The sequence below is a fragment of the Equus przewalskii genome, chromosome 25 (genome assembly GCF_037783145.1).
Source record: "Equus przewalskii isolate Varuska chromosome 25, EquPr2, whole genome shotgun sequence".
Lineage (NCBI taxonomy): Eukaryota > Metazoa > Chordata > Mammalia > Perissodactyla > Equidae > Equus > Equus przewalskii.
This window is the reverse complement of record NC_091855.1, coordinates 35,597,153-35,616,823: the sequence shown is the minus strand read 5'-3', so window position 1 is coordinate 35,616,823 and position 19,671 is coordinate 35,597,153. Positions and strand designations below refer to the sequence as shown.

Genomic DNA, 19,671 nt, shown 5'->3' with positions numbered 1-19,671 from the left:
CAGTCTTCTAAGAGTCTTAGACTATGTACCAGGAATATGGATCTTGAGAAACAATTTTTGGACTGAAAAGCTTAAAGAATGACTACAAACAAGTTTTTCCTTATTGAACGTTTATTTTTAAAAAACTGATTTTATTCAGCAGTTTTCAACTCAACACCTTTCAACTCAAACTCAGGCACTGTTCTATGTGCTGAGGATTTAGCGTTGAATCAGTGAAGTTCTGGCTCTCCTGGAGCTTCCATTGTATCGTAAGACAGTTAACAAGCAGACAAGTATGTCATTTCAAGTGTTGTAAAGGAAAAATAAACTGAAGAAAGGGGAGAGAAAATGATGGGCTTGGGTGGAATGTTATTTTATAGAGGGTGATTAGGGGAAGCCTTTCTGAGGGGACAGCATTTGAGCAAAGACTTGAATGAGAGAGTGAACCATGTAAAGACTTTGTTCCAGGTGAAAGGAATAGCACGCCCCAAGGTAGGAGCAGGAAATGCTTTTTTTTTCTTTTCCCCCTGAGGAAGATTCACCCTGAGCTAACATCTGTTGCCAATCTTCCTCTTTTTTTCTATGTGAGCTGCCACCACAGCCTGGCCACTGACAGATGTGTTGTGTAGGTCCACACCCAGGAACCGAACCTATGCCACCAAATCGGAGCACACCGAACTTAACCACTAGGCCACTGGGGCTGGCCCAGAAATGCTCTTTTAAGGAAACAATTCAAGACTCAAATGAAGACCTATCTCAACTGATACCCAGTACCCATATGAGGAAATGGGTTGGTTTAAGATATCTTACTAGAAAGAAAAGAGAAAACTAAAGATGGAAAAATGTTAGGGAAATTTATTTGTGTACTCTGTTAATGATTCTAGAAAATATTGTACATCCATTCATTTGTGGGGTGCGAGATGCTAACAAGATATTACTGCTGACAGGACATTCCAACAATGATTACCATATAGAAGACATGTCCTCTTCCTCTGAGGTGTAATTTTCCTGGCACAGTGAACCCAAAGGGTATTCTGTTCAGAGAAGGCAGAAGCAAGACAACTGATAAAGAGAATCTTGGTTCCAAAAAATGATCTCTAAAAATCGGTTTGTTAATAAAATATTTTAATAACCAAGATGTTTTACTGATAGTATGTATGACAGAAATACAAGTACTGTAGGGAGAACACGTGGACTAAGACTTGTTAAGGATTGGAGGAGAGCTTGGGTATCACCTTTCTTTTGCTGGGTGCTGTGTGGAAATGCAAGATTATGTTAGAGCTGGCTTTGGGCCTCAAGAAATGAACAGTGTCACTTCTTAGGCTGTCCATTTATCTTTTGCTAAACATCGATAGGACATTTATAAGTAATAATCTCAATCAGAAGTAGATGAATTATCGTATTGAAAGAATGCTATATTGTAATACGTCTGAGTGTTACCTCTAGAAATGAAAATATTTGTGTTAGGAAACTCTTGTTTTTAGACCACTTTCTTTATATTTGCTCTGTTTGCATTATTTCTTCCTTAGTATGTCTTTCTGGGACCTCAAACCCATTATCCTTGTTAATCCCAGTTCACCCACAAATTGCATGTCCTGTATTTCTTCTTAGTTGACAGTATTGCTAACCACCAGTCACGCGAGGTAGAGACCTCAGCATCATCCCTTCTTCCTCTCCATCACCCCCTCACTCATTTGGTAAGCATTCATTAGGTGTTCTATAAGGACTTCATATGGATTATCTTAATTTTTTATTATAGGTGTTCTAACCAAATGCAAAATATTGTTTTAAGCTACAGACTTACATTGCATAAACAAGACCTAGAATATCTGGTCCAGTCTCATGTATTTGGACTGTCGTATACTCTTCCAGGGTTTCTGCTACAAGTGAGTAGCACAGGATGAGCAGCGGGGTTGAGGAGGGAGATGAAATGACTTTTTTATCATAGTTCCAAGAAAGGCTTCTAATAATCCTTAGTAGAGTAAGAGTTTTGTCTGATTTTTCTACTTCTTGTTTTACCTAAGAGGCCTTGTTGGTGTCTCTGCAAGAGGGTCCTTCATAGCAAATGTTTCTCAAAACTTGTTCATCATCAAACTCACCAGTACTTCTTTCACTAGGACCGCTGTATACAAGATTCTAACTGTAGACTTTAAGAAATTTAAGAGGAACACGTCTTCATTTGACATGCCAACAAAGATTCTGTAAGGATCAGCAGGTACTCTGATGGACAGAAGCCCATCAGAATGGGGTGAATGGCCATTATTAAAGCTAATGCCCCATTATATGTAGCTTACTCTATTTATATATATATATATGTTTATATCTCTATATATACATATATATATAATGCCATCTATAATATATAATGCCCCATTATATATAGCTGTTGGAGAAAACTTTTCCTGTTCCTTCCAGAGCTACCTCAGTTTCAGGAGATATAGCTACTAGGAGAAGACAACAAAAGCTTTGGCGTTGGGCCAAGCCACTCCTGCTCTGGCTGCTGTGGGCATCACTGCTCTGGCCCAGGCACCATCAGATCTCCGTTAACCATGGCTAAAGGCCCATACACAGAGGGTAGGTAAGGCCCAGGGGCTGAGAGTCAGGCTTCCCTCTGGGAGCAACCTTTTCAGCCCTTTGTTCCCATTTTTCCACTGTTACTTCAGGAGGATCTTATTCTGATCTTATTATTTTAGGTCCAATGACCTAAAAGCATTCTGAGTATGAGCTCTGAGGTAAAGGTGGCAGAGTAAGGGTCCATTCACGTCTTCACAGTGCAGCCGCATAGGTCCTTTACCCATCACTTTCCAGGATTTGGTCCTCAGCTTTAAATGTCTAGAAACTGAGTATTTCAGAATACCTCAACATCACTAAGATGTATTTTCATCCAGGCCAGGTAAGACTAGGCTCCTCCTGAAAACTCTTCTCTTGTGATGGGCTACTTCTCCTTTCCAGTGTTAGTCCGTATTATCTTATTTAACTCTTAAAACAACCTTGTAAAGTAGGTGATATGATCCTCATTTTAGAGATAAGGAAAACCAGATCCTTATTAATACTTTTTTAGACTATAGCAAGAGTACTCTAGTAAGTCTTCCTGCAGGGGTGTCTTCTGCCTTTAGGCCATCTGGTAATCTTTCTAAAACACAAATATAGGGGCTGGCCCCGTGGCCGAGTGGTTAGGTTCGCGTGCTCCACTTCAGCAGCCCAGGGTTTTGCTGGTTTGGATCCTGGGCACGGACATGGCACCGCTCATCAAGCCACGCTGAGGCGGCATCCCACATGCCTCAACTAGAAGGACCCACAACTAAAAATGCATAGCTATGTACTTGGGGGCTTTGGGAGAAAAAGGAAAAATAAAATCTTTAAAACACAAATATAATGGTGCTTTCCTACTGTTCTATGCTTTGCTCCGTTAGTTGCCCCATTGTGTTCTGAATAAAAGCCCAACCCCTTACTGTGTGATTTGGGGCTTTTTGATCCAACTCCTTCCCATACACTCAAACATATGTACTCCTTAGGCCTTAGACGTATTATATTTGCCAACATTCATGATAATAGCTAACAGTCATTCACTCAAGTATTGTGTGTCTACTTTGTGTTCTATGGCAGATGGTAAGAAGTCTAAGATAAGCTGAGTACCTGCCCCTGGGAAACTTACAGTTTAGTGGAAATGTGAGTAATTACACTGCAATATTAGTAGATAATAGAGGTAGAGGGTTATGAGAACTGGGAATGGTGTGCTGACAGGGATGGGAGTTATTCCTGTTTATTCATCCTATTTCTTCTACCTTGAATGACTTTTCCTTTTTTACTTGAAGCACTCCTTCAAGTTACTCTTGAAGGACTGGCTCTAAATTTGGAAGCCAGAACAGTAATCTTTTTCTTAATTTCATAAGAAATCCTATTCAGGATGCAATCACTGCTGTATTCTCAGGGCCTATCAAAGTGCCTGGCATGTGGCAGGTGCTCAGAATTGGATGGCTGGGTGGATGGTTGGATGGGTGGGTGCATGATCAAGCATAAAAAAGTTTCATCCTGCCATCAAGAAACACGTAGTCTAGCTATAAATACTCAAAAAGGCACTTTTGCTTTGATAGCGTGAGAGATCCTTTTAAACACCAAAAGTTAACAGTCAGGTGTGTACTCACTTCCCATTTCTGGACTAGAACTATATTTGTCTGCTTTGGAAATTTTCCTTCAAACATTATAGTGAAAAAAGTTGCAAACATTGTTCATAGATCTAAGAACCTGAATGCCAAGCTTGGTTCTGTAACTTTCCAGCTCTGTGACTTTGGGTAAGCAACTAAGCCTTCTATGCCTCCTTTTCCTAACCTCCTGGTCTCTCCTTGTGTAAAGTGGGGGTGATGATAGACCTACACCCCACATTGTCAAGAAAATTAAATGAGTTAATTCATGTAAACTGCTTAAGAATGGCTGTCTCATAGTACTCAAGAACTGATGGGTGTTATGATAATTATTGTAGTCACAATATACATGTATCTCTTTAGCTTTTTATTTCTATAAGAAGCTGATAACAGGGGCTGGCCCGGTGGTGCAGTGCTTCGGTTTGCACGTTCTGCTTCAGTGGCCCAGGGTTCGCCAGTTCGGATCCCAGGTGCAGACATGGCACCGCTTGGCACGCCATGCTGTGGTAGGCGTCCCACATATAAAGTAGAGGAAAGATGGGCATGGATGTTGGCTCAGGGCCAGTCTTCCTCAGCAAAAACAGGAGGATTGGCAGCAGTTAGCTCAGGGCTAATCTTCCTCAAAAAAAAAAGAAGCTGATAACAACAAGCATTTAAAATTAGGCCAAAATAATTTTGATAATTCTGGAATCTGGGTGATTCAAGGCTTCGGGGCTCAACATACTATTCTCTTTATATTTTTGAAAATTTTCATCATATAACCTAAAATCAGAAATGTATAAATATAAAAGAGTGCAAATAACGTTTTTTCTAAATAGAAAAATTAATTAAAGTGTACTACATTATTTCTGGTGAATATTATAATTTTATGAAATACTGTTTATTTTATTTGACATTGAAATATTTGTATATATTTTATTAATGGTTGATCCAATGAAACATTCCTGAAATGGAAAGATTTTGCCTCTCTAAATTTTTTTCAAATGAGTTCTCTGATGCTTGAAAATAAATATAATAATAACTAATCTATTTTACTTTACCTGGAAAAGAGATTTCCTTAGATAAGTGAATTTTGAACCTTAGCCATAAAGCTGCAAAGATGTTTTTTTGATGACAATAGTTTTTTTGATGGCAATATGTATAATTCCTTTTTTTATTGTGGTAAAATATACATAACAAAATTTACCATCGTAACCATTTTTAAGTGTACACCTCAATGGTATTACATATATTCATATTGATGTGTTTCTGTCACCACCATCCATCTCCAGAACTTTTCCCATCTTCCCCAACTGAAACTCTATACCCATTAAACAATAATTCCCCATTCCTTCCCTCCCTCCAGCCCTGGCAACCACCATTCTACTTTGTGTCTCTATGATTTTTACTACTCTAAGTGCCTCATTTAAGTGGAATCATTAAACTGGAATCAGTATTTGTCTTTTTTGTAACTGGTTTATTTCACTTAGCATATCTTGAAGGTTCATCCATATCGTAGCATATATCAGAGTTTCCTTCCTTTGAAAGTGGAATAATAGTCCGTTGTATATACATCCCACATTTTGCTTGTTCATCTGCTGAATAATAATCTGTCATATGTATACACCACAGTTTGTTTATTCATCCATTGGTGGACACTTGGGCTGCTTCCCCATTTTAGCTGCTGTGAATAATGCCACTGTGAACATGAGTATACAAATATGTCTTTGAGACCCTCCTTTCATTTCTTTTGGGTATAGGGCCAGAAGTGAAATTGCTGGATCATATGGTAAATCAATTTTTAATTTTTTGAGGAACAGCCATACTGTTTTCCACAATGGCCATTTCTACAACATACCATTTTACATTCCCACCAACAGTGTGGAGAAGTTCCAATTTTTCCACATCCCTAACCAACACTTTTTTTCTCTTTTATTGATAGTAGCCATCCTCATAGGTATAAGGTGTTATCTCATTGTAGGGTGCTTGTTTTGGGTTTTTTGCTGAGGAAGGTTCACCCTGCGCTAGCATCCGATACCAGTCTTCCTCTGTTGTATTGAGTCACACAGCATGGCCGCTAACAGACGAATGGTGTGGGTCCGCGGCCGGGAACTGAACCTGGGCTGCCGAAGTGGAGCGCACTGAACTTAACCACCAGGCCACTGGGGCTGGCCATCATTGTAGTTATGGTTTGCATTTCCCTAATGATTAGTGATGCTGTCTTTTCATGTGCTTTTTTGGCCATTCATGTAGCTTCTTTGGAGAAATGTCTATTTAAGACTTTTTCCATTTTTGAATTGGTTTGGTTTTTTTGTTGTTGAGTTGTAGGAGTTCTCTATATATTCTGGATATTAATCCCATATTAGATAAATGATTTACTAATATTTTTCCCATTCTGTGGGGTTATAATTCACTTTCAAGAACAAGGTTGACCAAAATAAAATTGAAGGCTTCTTCCAGCTCCATGACTCTGACTTCTCTGCCTTAATAAATTTGTTTAATGGAATGTAATTTTGCCTTTCCTTGATGAGTTGTTGCCATCATAAACATTGTTCTGTATCTTTGGAATGAATAGGATTTGTTTGTGGTGCTGAGTGGAGGTCAACTGCCTCTCTATTAGATGGCACCAGAGAGGCATGCAGGCCTAGTTGCTGGCTTTCTAAACTCCCTTCCGGTCTCATCTTTTTGAAGATGCCTTCAAAACGCAAAAGTCTATTGCCAGCTCTGCTTCTTGACCTAACTGTTCAGTCTCTTGTTGTTTTGTTGTTTTTATTTGTTGTTAAAATATATCCAAGGATAGGGGCCAGCCCGGTGGCACAGCGGTTAAGTTCACACATTCCGCTTCAGTGGCCCGGAGTTTGCTGGTTCAGATCCTGGGTGTGGGCCTGGCACCACTTGGCAAGCCATGCTGTGGCAGGCATCCCACATATTAAAAAAGTGGAGGAAGTTGGGCACAGATGTTAGCTTAGGGCCAATCTTCCTCAGCAAAAAGAGGAGGATTGGTGGCAGATGTTAGCTCAGGGCTAATCTTCCTCAAAAAAAAAAAAAAATGTATCTAAGGATAGAACTGGAGGTTACAAAGTAATCCTGGGGGCCGGCCCTGTGGCCGAGTGGTTAAGTTCACTTACTCCACTTTGGCAGCCCAGGGTTTTGCAGGTTTGGATCCTGGGCGTGGACATGGCACTGCTCATTAGGCCACGCTGAGGCGGCGTCCCACATGCCACAACTAGAAGGACCCACAACTAAAATATACAACTATGTACTGGGGGGATTTGGGGAGAAGAAGCAGAAAAAAAAAAAGATTGGCAACAATTGTTAGCTCAGGTGCCAATCTGTAAAAAAAAAAACAAAATCAAAGCAATCCTGGCTCTTTCGCTTAATATGCCTCTGACCTTGAGTGAGTTACTAACTTCTCAGCCTCATCAGTAAAATAGTTATTGGGAGAATCAAATGGGTTAATACACATAAAAGCTTTAAAAACAGAGTCTAGCCTATAGTAAACCCTCAATAAATGTTAGTTGTGATGTTAGGTAAAACATGCTTGGGGACAGGCTTAGGAAGCCAGTCTTTTAACTTAGAGTTTTGAGTTTTGTTTTTTTTCTTTTTAAACTTTGTTTTATTTGTAGCTTCTCTGGAAATGTGAGATTTGGCTATAGGCATGACCATTCGTCCAACTTTGCCTCTTTAGACCTGAGCACACATGTTCCGGCATCCACCTAGATTGTACCCCTTTTCACTCTCCAGCATCCTGGTTTGAATGATACATTATATGGTCCCCTTAAATTTGACAGGAGTGAAGTACTACTATAGTTTTGTATTTCTCTTTCATTCTGAATTGTTTTTCACATTCACATGTGCTCCACATTCTTATCCCTTTATAACTGTCCCTAATAATCAGACTAAGGGGAAAATGTGTTTAAAATCCAAAGTCCGATTGCCTTTTTTTCGCCATACATGAACATTTAGAAATAACTCCCTTCCCATCCTCATTTTCCAAAGCAAGAAGTCATACAGCTTCATTGAATTTTAGGAACCCTATTTCAACTTCTTTATTTTACAGATGTTGCCACCCATACATCTCAGTTTCAGTTTATAAAAACTGAGATCCATAGAATTTAAATATGACTTAACTCACGTAAGTGGTAAATTAGTGATGAGAGAGCTCTATCTGGGATAACTTGACGTTCATTGTTCTTTCTACTGTGTAAAGCAGTGAAAAGTTTTCATGGCAAAGGTCAGAGTTTTCCAGAGTGTGTTTTACAAGTTCATTCTTTTAATGTTCTGTGGGGCAAAGGGGCTCCTTTAGATCATGCTGAATACTTCCTTTTGGAGTTTTACAGTGCACTTTAGCACTTTAAAGATGCTGAAAAGTCTCGAAATAGACCTATCAGGCTTTATTTAATCCTGCATTTTCCAAACTTTGGGGAAAACTCTTTGGAAATGCTGGTCTAGGTTTCTGTTTTGTTTATTGAGGTCATATTGGCTTATAACATTGTGTAAATTTCAGGTGTGCATTATTATATTTCAGTTTCTGTATAGACTGCATTGTGCTTACCACCAATGGTCTAGTTTTTAATCTGTCACCATACATATGTGCCCCTTTATCCCTTTCACCCTCCCCCAACCCCCTTCTTCTCTGGTAACCACTCATGTATTCTCTTTATCCATGTGTTTGTCTTCCACATATGAGTGAAATCATACAGTATTTGTCTTTCTCTGTCTGACTTATTTTGCTTAACATAATACCCTTAGGGTCCATCCATGTTGTTGCAAATGGGACGATTTTGTCTTTTTTATGGCTGAATAGTATTCCAGTGGTATTCTGTTTTTTTATGGCTGAGTAGTATTCCAGTATACCACATCTTCTTTTTCCATTCATCAGTTGATGGGCGCGTGGGTTGCTTCCACATCTTGGCTATTGTGAATAATGCTGCGATGAACATAGGGATGCATAAATCTCTTTGAATTGTTCTTTGGATAAATACCCAGTAGTGGGATAGCTGGATCGTATGGCATTTCTATTTTTAATTTTTTTGAGAAATCTCTCTACTGTTTTCCATAGCGGCTGTACCAGTTTGTATTCCAGTATATGTACAGTATATGAGGGTTCCTTTTTTTCCATGTCTCTCCAACACTTGTTATTTCTTGTCTTGTTAATTATAGACATTCTGATGGGTATGAGGTGATAGCTCATTGTCGTTTTGATTTGCGTTTCTCTAGGGGTTTTTTGGAGGAAGTTGACTTTTGTTTTTAAAAAAAAATCTCAAAGCGTTGTTAATTCTCTCTGTTACATTTGACATGATTTCCTCTCCCCCTCAGTTGGATCTGCTACGGTCACTGAAGCTTATTTTAAGCCAGTCAGATCATCTGATTGAGATTGGTCATGTCGACTATTAACAGAGGGAGCTCCTCCAGAATGGTGATTCTACAAAAGGAATTTATCAGCTTTCTAGGGCCATTTTCATCCTTTGGGCCTCTCCCAGTTGACTGGCCCTCTCTTTCCCTTTCCTTTCCTGTCATATCATTCAAAGATTGGATTTTACTCTGTTTTATATGGGAGACAGACAAAGCTTGTCTGGAATGAAAACAGCCTGAGAGAGATTAGTCTGTGACTAACTCTCCTTTCCAGCATCTAAAGGCAGTGGATTAGATTAAGAAATAAATAACATAATACTGTGCCTCATTTAGCATAGGTTTTTGGTTACCTAAGAAATAAATAAAATTGTCCCTTGAGAATTTTGAAGAATATGGCTTTAGTACTAGAATTGCACAGTCAAGGTTACCCCCAGGATTTGGAGCTGGGGACACAGGGTGTACTTAAGGGTTACAGCTGATCTGGAAAAATTCCTTCCCACCAAGTCTTTCCAAGGCCTATGTTTATTTTAGTATTAGAGTTCCAGTAGGAGATATGAATGTCACCCAAATAAATTCATCTTGAGGGGGATTTCCATTGACTAAGAGCTACCAGGAAGAGACTCTGTCCATAAGTCTCAAGTCAACTCTCCTGGGTGAGACCCCACTGTCCCTGTGGTGCTAATTATGGTAGCAAATGGCCAAGCGTCCCTATCTCAGCCTGAGACTTCCCTAGTGCTTGCTGGGTGTTCTTCTGACTCCAGTGGGGCTCATGAGATCTTCTTGTAAGCCTTGTGTGGTTGCTTTAGAACATCTAATTGTGCTCATTGTAAAATTGAGCTTTTTGTTTTAAGTCATTTTTGATGTAGTTTAAATCTCATACAGACCAACGTAGTAGTGTTTTGTGTCCCTACAAACTTTGCAGAATTCTTGGATGAAAATAATTCTTGTGTGTGTGTGTGTGTGTGTGTGTGTGTGCATGTAATGTAACAAAATGAAAGTAGGAACTCTCTCCACTTCTGTGGACACACTGATTTTTCTTGATCTGGAAACAAGGCTCCATTCTTCCTTGTTTTGTTTCAACAGCATACTTTGTGTTGTGTTAGTGAGTTTGCTCTGCAGTCATTAAAAATTGAAAAGCAAAAAAACCAAACAAAAGTAACAATATGGAACCTCAAGAATGACTAGAGAAGGAAATGAGAAGAGGACTACCATGGGAGTGACACTTAGAAACACTTTACTAGCACTTTTCACTGTCCACCATTATTTCCAAATTCAGAGCTCATCTTTTTAATCTTTTTTCTCATTTTAGTGTAAAGGCTGTTATTTTGTGTAGTGTTTTTTGTTCTGGATTATTCTTAACATATTTCAAATTTGAGAAAGGATTGTCTGTGCTGTTTTTATGTTTTAAATACAGATCTTTAGTGAGTGAGAACAGAGTTTGACCTGTAAATGAGGCCACAAACTTGGCTTCAAGGACCCTGATTTCTTTTAAAGAACCACTAAAAATGACTGGTAGAATCTTGAAGCTTTTAAGGAGCTCAATTTGAAAACTAAGATTTATTAGACTTACTGTTTTTTGAGTTTCAACTGAAATTAACACAGGCAGATTTAGTTTCTAGTTTATAAAAACTGACTATTCAAAATGAATTACCAAAAAAAGCAGCCTTTTCTACGTTTCTAATATTTAAGAATAGAAAACTGTGAATTTACTTACACTAAGCATCAAACTTTAAGAAAACTGACTTTACTGGAAGAAGTAGTTTTCTTGACCATTTAACATTTGCAAAATAGTCAGTATATTAAATTATTTAGATTGGTCTCTGGGTAGTTCTTACAGAATGCACTGTCACACCTCTGGCTGCCCATAGCCTTTCTGACTTCAGTAGCATGCACCGAAGGAAGAAGTCTAACGTGCTGTATTTTCCTAGGTAGGGAGGTAAATTTCAGATAGGAAATTTGCTTGTGTGAGTATATGAATTGATTGAACATACTGCTTTTGCATAATATCTAATTAGTAGAAAGTTTCCCAGTCTTGAATACTATAGGTAGATAATTCTATGCTTAGTTAAATAAATTTTTCATATATAGTGGAAAAAGATTGAAGAAAACCACAAGTGTTAACAGTGATTTTCTTAAATTTGAATTCCTGAGGTTATGCTGTGTCAGTAACAGAGATGAAAATAAATTCCAAGAATCTTAACACTGTTCTGTTTTCCAGCAGGTTTTGTGTGATAGTGTGTGCATTTAACTCAGTTTGTTAAAACACTTCATCCTTCCTTACAAGGCTAGATTAACTCCCTCTTGGTTGGTTTCCTAACAGTTCCAATAATAGATTTTAAATTATGCTTTATCCTAAACTATTCTCTCTTTTATTTTTTTTTTTAAGATTTTATTTTTTCCTTTTTCTCCCCAAAGCCCCCCACTACATAGTTGTATATTCCTTCATTGTGGGTCCTTCTAGTTGTGGCATGCGGGACGCCACCTCAGCGTGGCTTGATGAGCAGTGCCATGTCCGGGCCCAAGATTCGAACCAACGAAACACTGGGCCGTCTGCAGTGGAGCTCGCGAACTCAACCAGTCGGCCACGGGGCCAGCCCCAACTATTCTCTCTTTTAATCAGATAAATTTTTTCTATGTGGATGCTGTAAAGATGTGGAAGTATTCCTGTTAGCCCTGTCCTCTCTTAGAGCGTCTTCTCCTTGCTGCTGGCATATATCTCCTGCTTGCAGCTCTTGAGAGATAAGGTTCCATGGTTTAGAATTTATTCTGCAATTGCTAAAATTATCTCTTACCGGGACTGCCCTGTCTATTTAAGTTCTAATATTAGGTGACAGCATAATTCAAATTTAACTATTTGTTTACATTTTCTGAAATTTTTATTGTGAATTTGATGGCATGTCATTATTTGCAAATAAAAGCAGTTGTCAGTAGCTTGCTTTTTTTTTTTTTACTGTACAATCTGAGACACATTTGAAAAAATGAGTAAAATTATTTTTGTTTCTTATCAAGAAATGGATGAAAAGAGGCTGCTGGATCCAGGCTTGCAAGTTCGTAAAGGCCTCTGGGGTCATACTCTGAAGAACCAGCAGATGGAATGCCTGAGTGACTGAAGAAAATGGGTGCTAATGCATCTAACTATCCTCATTCATGTTCCCCGAGGGTAGGGGGAAATTCTCAAGCCCAACAGACTTTCATAGGTAACTGTTTCACTTTTTTGTAACTTCATTTTCTTTTATGAATGTACATAGAACTGTGTTTTCAGTAGTCTTTTTGGATGAAAAAAAGAATTGAGCTGTGAAAAAGTTATTATAGATAATAACTCTGCAGTATCCAGATTTTTTCCCCAACAAATGTAAATCTGGTTTAGATGATTTTTATCCTAACCAAGCTGCTATAACACAATTGCTCTTATCTTTGGTTGTCTTAACCATAATTGCCAATTATCCTGGGAAAGCTAGCAATCACCATTGGTGTGAAAATAGTGCAATACATGTATCTTGTGTCCTGGTCCACTTATCTTCCCCATATAAATGTAACCTTGGTGTAGTTAAGAAGAAAAAAAGGAAACATTTCACAATTATATACAAGTCATATTCTTAATTTACAAATCTGCCTCTTATTTCCTAAAAACCCATAATTAAGATCTATGATATCTGGTTCTTGATAGCCAGAGAACTAAAAGCATTTTTTTAAATTAAGAATAATCTGCTTGGTTTGTCCATATTCCTTATTTAATATAAAAATGAGTTATTTGAACTTTTTATCTTCCTTTATAAAAACAAAAGTCTGTTTTATTTGAATGGTTTAGGAATGTTTGTAAAAAATTTTAGCATGAAATATGTGTTAAAGTGAATGTTGAAAGTGAACATTTGTTTAATTTCCTTCTTAGGGACATCATCCTATTCTCAACAAGGCTATGGTTGTGAATCAAAATTATATAGCCTTGACCATGGCCATGAGAAAACACAAGACAAAAAAAAGAGAACCTCTGGCCTTGCCACCCTCAAAAAGAAGTTTATTAAGCGTCGAAAATCTAATAGGTCTGCTGATCATGCCAAGCAGATGCGAGAACTCCTCTCTGGGTGGGATGTTAGAGATGTCAATGCATTAGTGGAAGAATATGAGGGAACTTCAGCCTTAAAGGAGCTTTCTCTACAAGCCAGTTTGGCTAGACCAGAAGCCCGGACGTTGCAGAAAGATATGGCCGATCTTTATGAGTACAAGTATTGTACTGATGTGGACTTAATATTTCAAGAAACTTGTTTTCCTGTTCATCGAGCCATTTTGGCGGCAAGGTGTCCATTTTTTAAAACACTGCTTTCTTCCTCACCCGAGTATGGGGCAGAGATTGTAATGGACATCAATACAGCTGGTATAGATATGCCCATGTTTTCTGCTTTGTTACACTACCTTTATACAGGAGAGTTTGGAATGGAGGACTCAAGGTTTCAAAATGTTGACATCCTCGTTCAGCTCAGTGAAGAATTTGGAACACCAAATTCCCTTGATGTAGATATGCGTGGACTTTTTGATTACATGTGTTATTATGATGTCGTCCTTAGTTTTTCTTCAGACTCGGAACTGGTTGAAGCTTTTGGTGGAAATCAGAACTGTTTAGATGAAGAGCTGAAAGCTCACAAGGCTATTATTTCAGCACGGTCCCCATTTTTTCGAAATTTATTACAAAGGAGGATACGGACTGGTGAAGAAATCACAGACCGAACTTTGAGGACTCCCACAAGAATTATATTAGATGAGTCCATTATACCAAAAAAATATGCGAAAGTTATATTACACTGTATGTATACTGATGTGGTGGACCTCTCTGTTTTGCACTCTAGCCCCTCTGTGGGGAGTCTCAGTGAAGTGCAGGCTCTCGTCGCGGGGAAGCCAAACATGACCAGGGCAGAAGAAGCCATGGAACTGTACCACATAGCACTGTTCTTGGAATTTAACATGCTTGCACAAGGTATGAAATTCTGAGTTTTAATTTTGATTTCTGGAATTACGTATTTGTCTTCCAAGTTTAAAACACAGCCAATACAATCCATGATTTTAGTGTTTGGGATGTGACAGGGTCAGTTTTTTCAAATCTATACTTATGACATCTGAGACAGTTGAAAGTTAGTGTTAATGTGGCTCTTCACTTAGTATTAAAGCCAAGCATTCAAAACTAGTGACTAAGAGCAATAGATGAAACTTGAGACTCCTTCCCTAAGGTAAGATGATAGATGTGGAAATGTATAATTAGCCGCCTACCACCCACCTACGCGCTGTCTGCACCAACCTTTGAACTGGCCACATTTCCCACATTTCAAGGTTCCTCTTGATCTAGGACTCCTTGGATAACTTAGATTCTCATATTTACACTCAGTGCTTCATTGATGCTTAAAGGTTTAGAATAGGAATGGAAGTTTGTTACAAAAGTGAATAGTCAACATTTGGATACAGATTTATTTGAATCGACTTGGGCAGGGTTTCTGATTTAAATTTTAAAATATTCTGTATCTTCTTTTCAAGCTCAACTTGTACATCAAGCAACAGCCTACAGCATTTAAGACACAGTTACTGTTAGCCTCATGTGCCGCCTTCATTTAATTTAAACTAACATTTTTAAGTTAGGATGGCAGAGTTTTTGTGTTATAGGCAAATGAATACATGAAAGTTACGTTAAAAGAATTATATCTGTTGGTAAACATTAGAATCTTACCATTTGAGAGCTTCAAAGAGACCTTCTGTGGGAGAGCACAGGGAATTTGCTGTCTTGACAGAATGCATTCTTAGCTTTCTGTGGCCTTGTATTAAAAGAAAACAAGCTATATGACGTGAAATTACTTGAGAAATTTAGCTAATGAGTATTTACTAAAAGAACATTAGAAGTTTCCAATTAGAACAGAATGTTAATGGTTTGAGTAAAAGACATGAATTTAAATAAGGAAAGCTAAGCATGTTTTTATAACTTGAAAATAGTATATATTGTATGGCTACATCAACAAATTAATAGGACTTTGAGAGATAAAAATAGAAGCCCCAATTAAATAACAAAATCGGTAATAAAATGGGAGGAATTATACAGGAGAAGGCATTGATAAACATGAGTGGCAAAAGTTGAGATTTCTATTACATAAATAATTTTTTTAAATCTTATTTTACCATTATCTTTTCAATAATAGTACTAATTTTATCACAATCAAAATGCCATTAAAATATTTTATTAGTTTAAAATAAGAATCATTATGTTAATAATAGTAGACTATTTAGATGTCACACTACAAGAAAATATATTATCAAAAATAACCTAGTAGCTTGACCTACCATTCTTTTATTCTGTAAAACCCAGTTTGTCAGAAAATGCCTCTAGAGAAAACTCTGAAGGTTGCAACATTACCAAAACGGTATAATAATCTCTATTTTCTCAAATTGGTTTTATTTTTTGACATGTTTAAATAATAAGAAACCAAAGTGTCTTATATGTACTTTGCTATTTTAAAAAGTGAGAAAGTATGTCTTAATATAGTTTTTTGTTGCTTGTTGTTTTAAGTTTTGAATGAAAAGTAAAATTGTGAACCAGCTGTTGGTTCTTAGGTAATACTTTATCCAGAGTTCTTTTATGTTAAGTGAGCTAATTTGTTTTTTTAATTGTTGAGGTAGAAATTGTATTTTTCTCAGTACATTTAAAGATAGAAATGTACAACACTCCTTGTATTACCTTGGTTAATTTAAAAAAAAAAAACAAAAATATTCCCTTAAATTTGGATGTACATGGCTCTCTGTTTCCTTTCATTATTCAAAATACAGAGTTTGGGTTATTTGCTTTTCTGGTTTTTGCACTCTGTGTAGGCCTTACCTTTCCCCCATACTCAAGATACTGTTTTATTAGGGTTTACAACACACCACACCCTCAACCTAATTTTTACTTCGTTTGCGTGGGAAGGAGAATATTTGGTCACTTGGGCAGGGATTTTATACCATAAAGCTTAGGAGCTCAGGCTCTGCAACCAGAAAAACTGGATTTGAATCCTTCACTACCATGTTTTAACTTGTTTGACCTCAAAGCAAATCACCTCTCTAAGCCCCTGTTTTCTCGTTTGTAAAATAAGAATAGTAACTCTGTAAGGTGGGCTTAGGAGGGTTAAAAGGAATGCTATATGTTAAGTGATCTGAATAGCACCCAGTACACAGGAAGCATTCAATAAATATTGGCTGCTAAATAATAATCATCACAACATCCTTCGTTCACTACCACATTCTTTTCTAAAACTAACTTTTTTAAATTAAAAAGAATTTATAATTATATTGATTAAACCCAATACTAAGCATATTTTACAGATTTTTACTAGGTAATTATTGATTTTAAGATTTTCTTCTAATTTTATCACTGGTGAGTTGGTGCATGCCACTTATCAAACTATTCTAAGTTCTGGCTATTTATCGCTCTTCACCCTGTTTTTCTCAGCACGAGTTCTGCAAGCAGATTAAGGCTATGATACTCTGAGGCATCTATGTGTGTAATGAATTACCCTCTCTCCTGTGCATCCAGCATGGTACTAGTTATGTACCATTTTGGAGAGAATTAAGAAAATAGTTACCAAAATCACTTGCTGTGTTTTGTGATTCAGACAGGGACTCCCAATTAAGAAAACCCATGAGACTAACCTGTTGGGCAACCATATTGCTCTCATCTTTGTGTCCCCAATGCCTGGGACATAGTAGGCACTCAGTAAATGTTTTTAAATTAACGACTATTACCTTTTATTCCAAATTAGATTTAACTTTGGCAGTTAAAGTCCAGTTTTAAGGGAGGTAAATTATATCAAGGGAGCCTGAGACCTTGAGACTAGATACTAGATACGCCCTTTGAGATGGAGAGGTGATTTAGTAGTTTGAAGAGCATCATAAATAAAGAAGCAATATAGGCAGACAGCCAGAGTGGTTTGGCAGGTGGAGAAAAGGGAGGATTCCTGGCCCTCACTGAGATACGTTCTATTCAGACAAGTAGGCAGTCACTATTAGGAAGGTTAATTAACAGGTAATGGGGCCTCAACTTACTGGCTTGGCATTTTAAGACTAGATTTAACTTCACTTGATTTCCTACGTAGCAGATTGAACATAGCTTTATTTCTATTCCTCCAAAGCCTTACTGTTACAACTAAAATATACAACTATGTGCTGGGGGGATTTGGGGAGAAAAAGGAAAAAAAAAAAAAGAAGATTGGCAACAGTTGTTAGCTCAGGTGCCAATCTTTAAAAAAAAAAAAAAGCCTTAATATTTTAGTAAAAGAATAAAACAAGTGTAAACCCTCAAGTACAAAGATACGTGAGAAGAAGACAACAGTGGAAAAAAGGGATATTGAAATGTTTGAAAGCTGGAAAGCACATAAAAGAACTGATAACTGGCTTATCAGAGAGCAGAGGTCTGTAACTGTAGAGCCTGTAGAGGGGGCTGCTGGCAAGACGGGAGGCAATTCACAGAGGATAAAGTACTCTGGAAAGAAGGGGTAAGCATGGTAAGAACTGAAACAGAGATTTGACTTGAAGTCTGAATACTGAATGGGTGCACCCCTTCCCCACCCTGGCATTTACCTTTATATACAGTGTTAGAAAGGGAGGGGGTTTTGTTTTACTCTGTATCGTGAGCTGGTTTTCTGAGTACCCTCTATTAAACAATCCATTTTCCCCCTGATTTGTGCCACCTTATATTAAGTTCCCATGTATATATGGGTCAGTACTTTTTCATTTTGTTTCAATGGTCCATTTGTCTGTTCTGGCATCACTATCCCTTGTAGCCAGGTGGCAGATCCTGACCCGCTCCTCCAATTCCCTTCTCAATAACCCCCTACCCACCCAAACACAGGAGACCTGAGATTTATTTACTGAAGAAATTGAGCTAGAGAGATTACAGATCTGGAAATGGCTACAAAGAGAAGCGGGGGAAGGGGTTGAGGGTAAGGCACAAGGTTGAAATCTGGGATTATGTGAAAGCCTACAAACTAAATGGTGAAATCACTCCCTTTCCTTCCCCTGCTCTAGTCCAAGCCAGGCAGATGCAAAACAGTAACTTGGAGCTTTAGAAATGAACATCCCGAGAGCCTATAGCCCTGTAGATACTGGTGTTCTGGAGTTCCATATGAAGTTATGCTCAGGAGTTACATGATGAAAAAGCCAGTTTGCCTTCCAGTTGTTCTACCAAGAAGCCTTCTTATGCTGCAGAGCTCCCAAACAGTTGTTTACTGCCTCACTCTTACATATGAAAACCCATCTAAGGTGCACTGGACATTTGAGGAAAGCGTCCAAATTGAGACAGAGATCAGAACAAAAAAGAACAAAGTTCTAGAAGAAACAGGCAGTGAAGGAAGCAGACGAAAACTTCAGTAGAATCAAAATATCCTTATATAAAAGAACATTTTATTGAATCAATGAGACAAAAATAAGATGCTATAAAAGTAAAAATAGGAGTTCTTGGAAATAAGGTAGCGGAAATGAAAGGTGTAATAGAAGAAAAATGTAATTGAAAGGTAAAATTGAAGAAATCTAGAAAGTAAAATAACAGAGATGGACAACAGTGGAGACAAATAAGAAAAACTATGCTATTCATCCAGAAGGTGTAAGATCTTAAATAGTAGTTTTAGAAGCATATACCAGAGAAAATGGAAGAGAAGACAGTATCTAAGGAGTAACATAAATTTTGCCAAAACTGAAGGAATTTCTATATTGAAAAGTTTCATCCCTTTTGCTAGGGAACACTAGGGAAAAAGATTCTAAAATGTTGCAGAGAGGAAAAAACTTCATACAAAGAATTAGGAATCAGACTGGTATTGAACTCTTTAATAGCAACAACTGAATACTATAGTACACTGGTGTAGTGCCTTCAAAAAGCCGATGGAAAATGATTTTAAACACAAAATTTTGTACTTAGCCAAACTGTCAATCAAGTGTAAGCCTAAATAAAGGCATTTTTCAGTCTTGCCTCAAAAAACTTACCTCCCCTGCACCCCCACTCAGGAAGTTACTGAGGATATGTTCCCCTAAACGATGAAGTAAACCAATAACAGCCCTGTGTGAGGTACAGAAAATGAGGTCCAACACTGGAAAGAAAGGGAAAGGCTAGTTACTACCTGTGTAGTACATCTAGTGGGCATCCGGTGTAGCCTGGACTAGGAGGGGCAAAGGCTCCAGGAAGTAGATATCTAGAAGTAATCAATTACTGGAATATGTG

At 37.8% G+C, this 19,671-nt stretch overlaps 1 protein-coding gene across 4 annotated transcripts in view; it reads left to right on the top strand.

Annotated features, from left to right (window-relative positions):
- The window catches only part of BTBD7 (BTB domain containing 7), an 88,673-nt gene that overhangs the window by 26,258 nt on the left and 42,744 nt on the right, over positions 1–19,671 (top strand). For all 4 annotated transcript variants that reach the window (XR_011533107.1, XR_011533108.1, XM_070594485.1 and 1 more), the window contains exons 2-3: positions 12,465–12,652; positions 13,345–14,424. Coding sequence is in view for 2 of the 4 variants with exons in the window: in XM_070594485.1 (XP_070450586.1) it covers positions 12,571–12,652; positions 13,345–14,424 (1,162 nt within the window). In the remaining 2 variants the exon portion in view is untranslated. The remainder of the gene's footprint in view (positions 1–12,464; positions 12,653–13,344; positions 14,425–19,671) is intronic.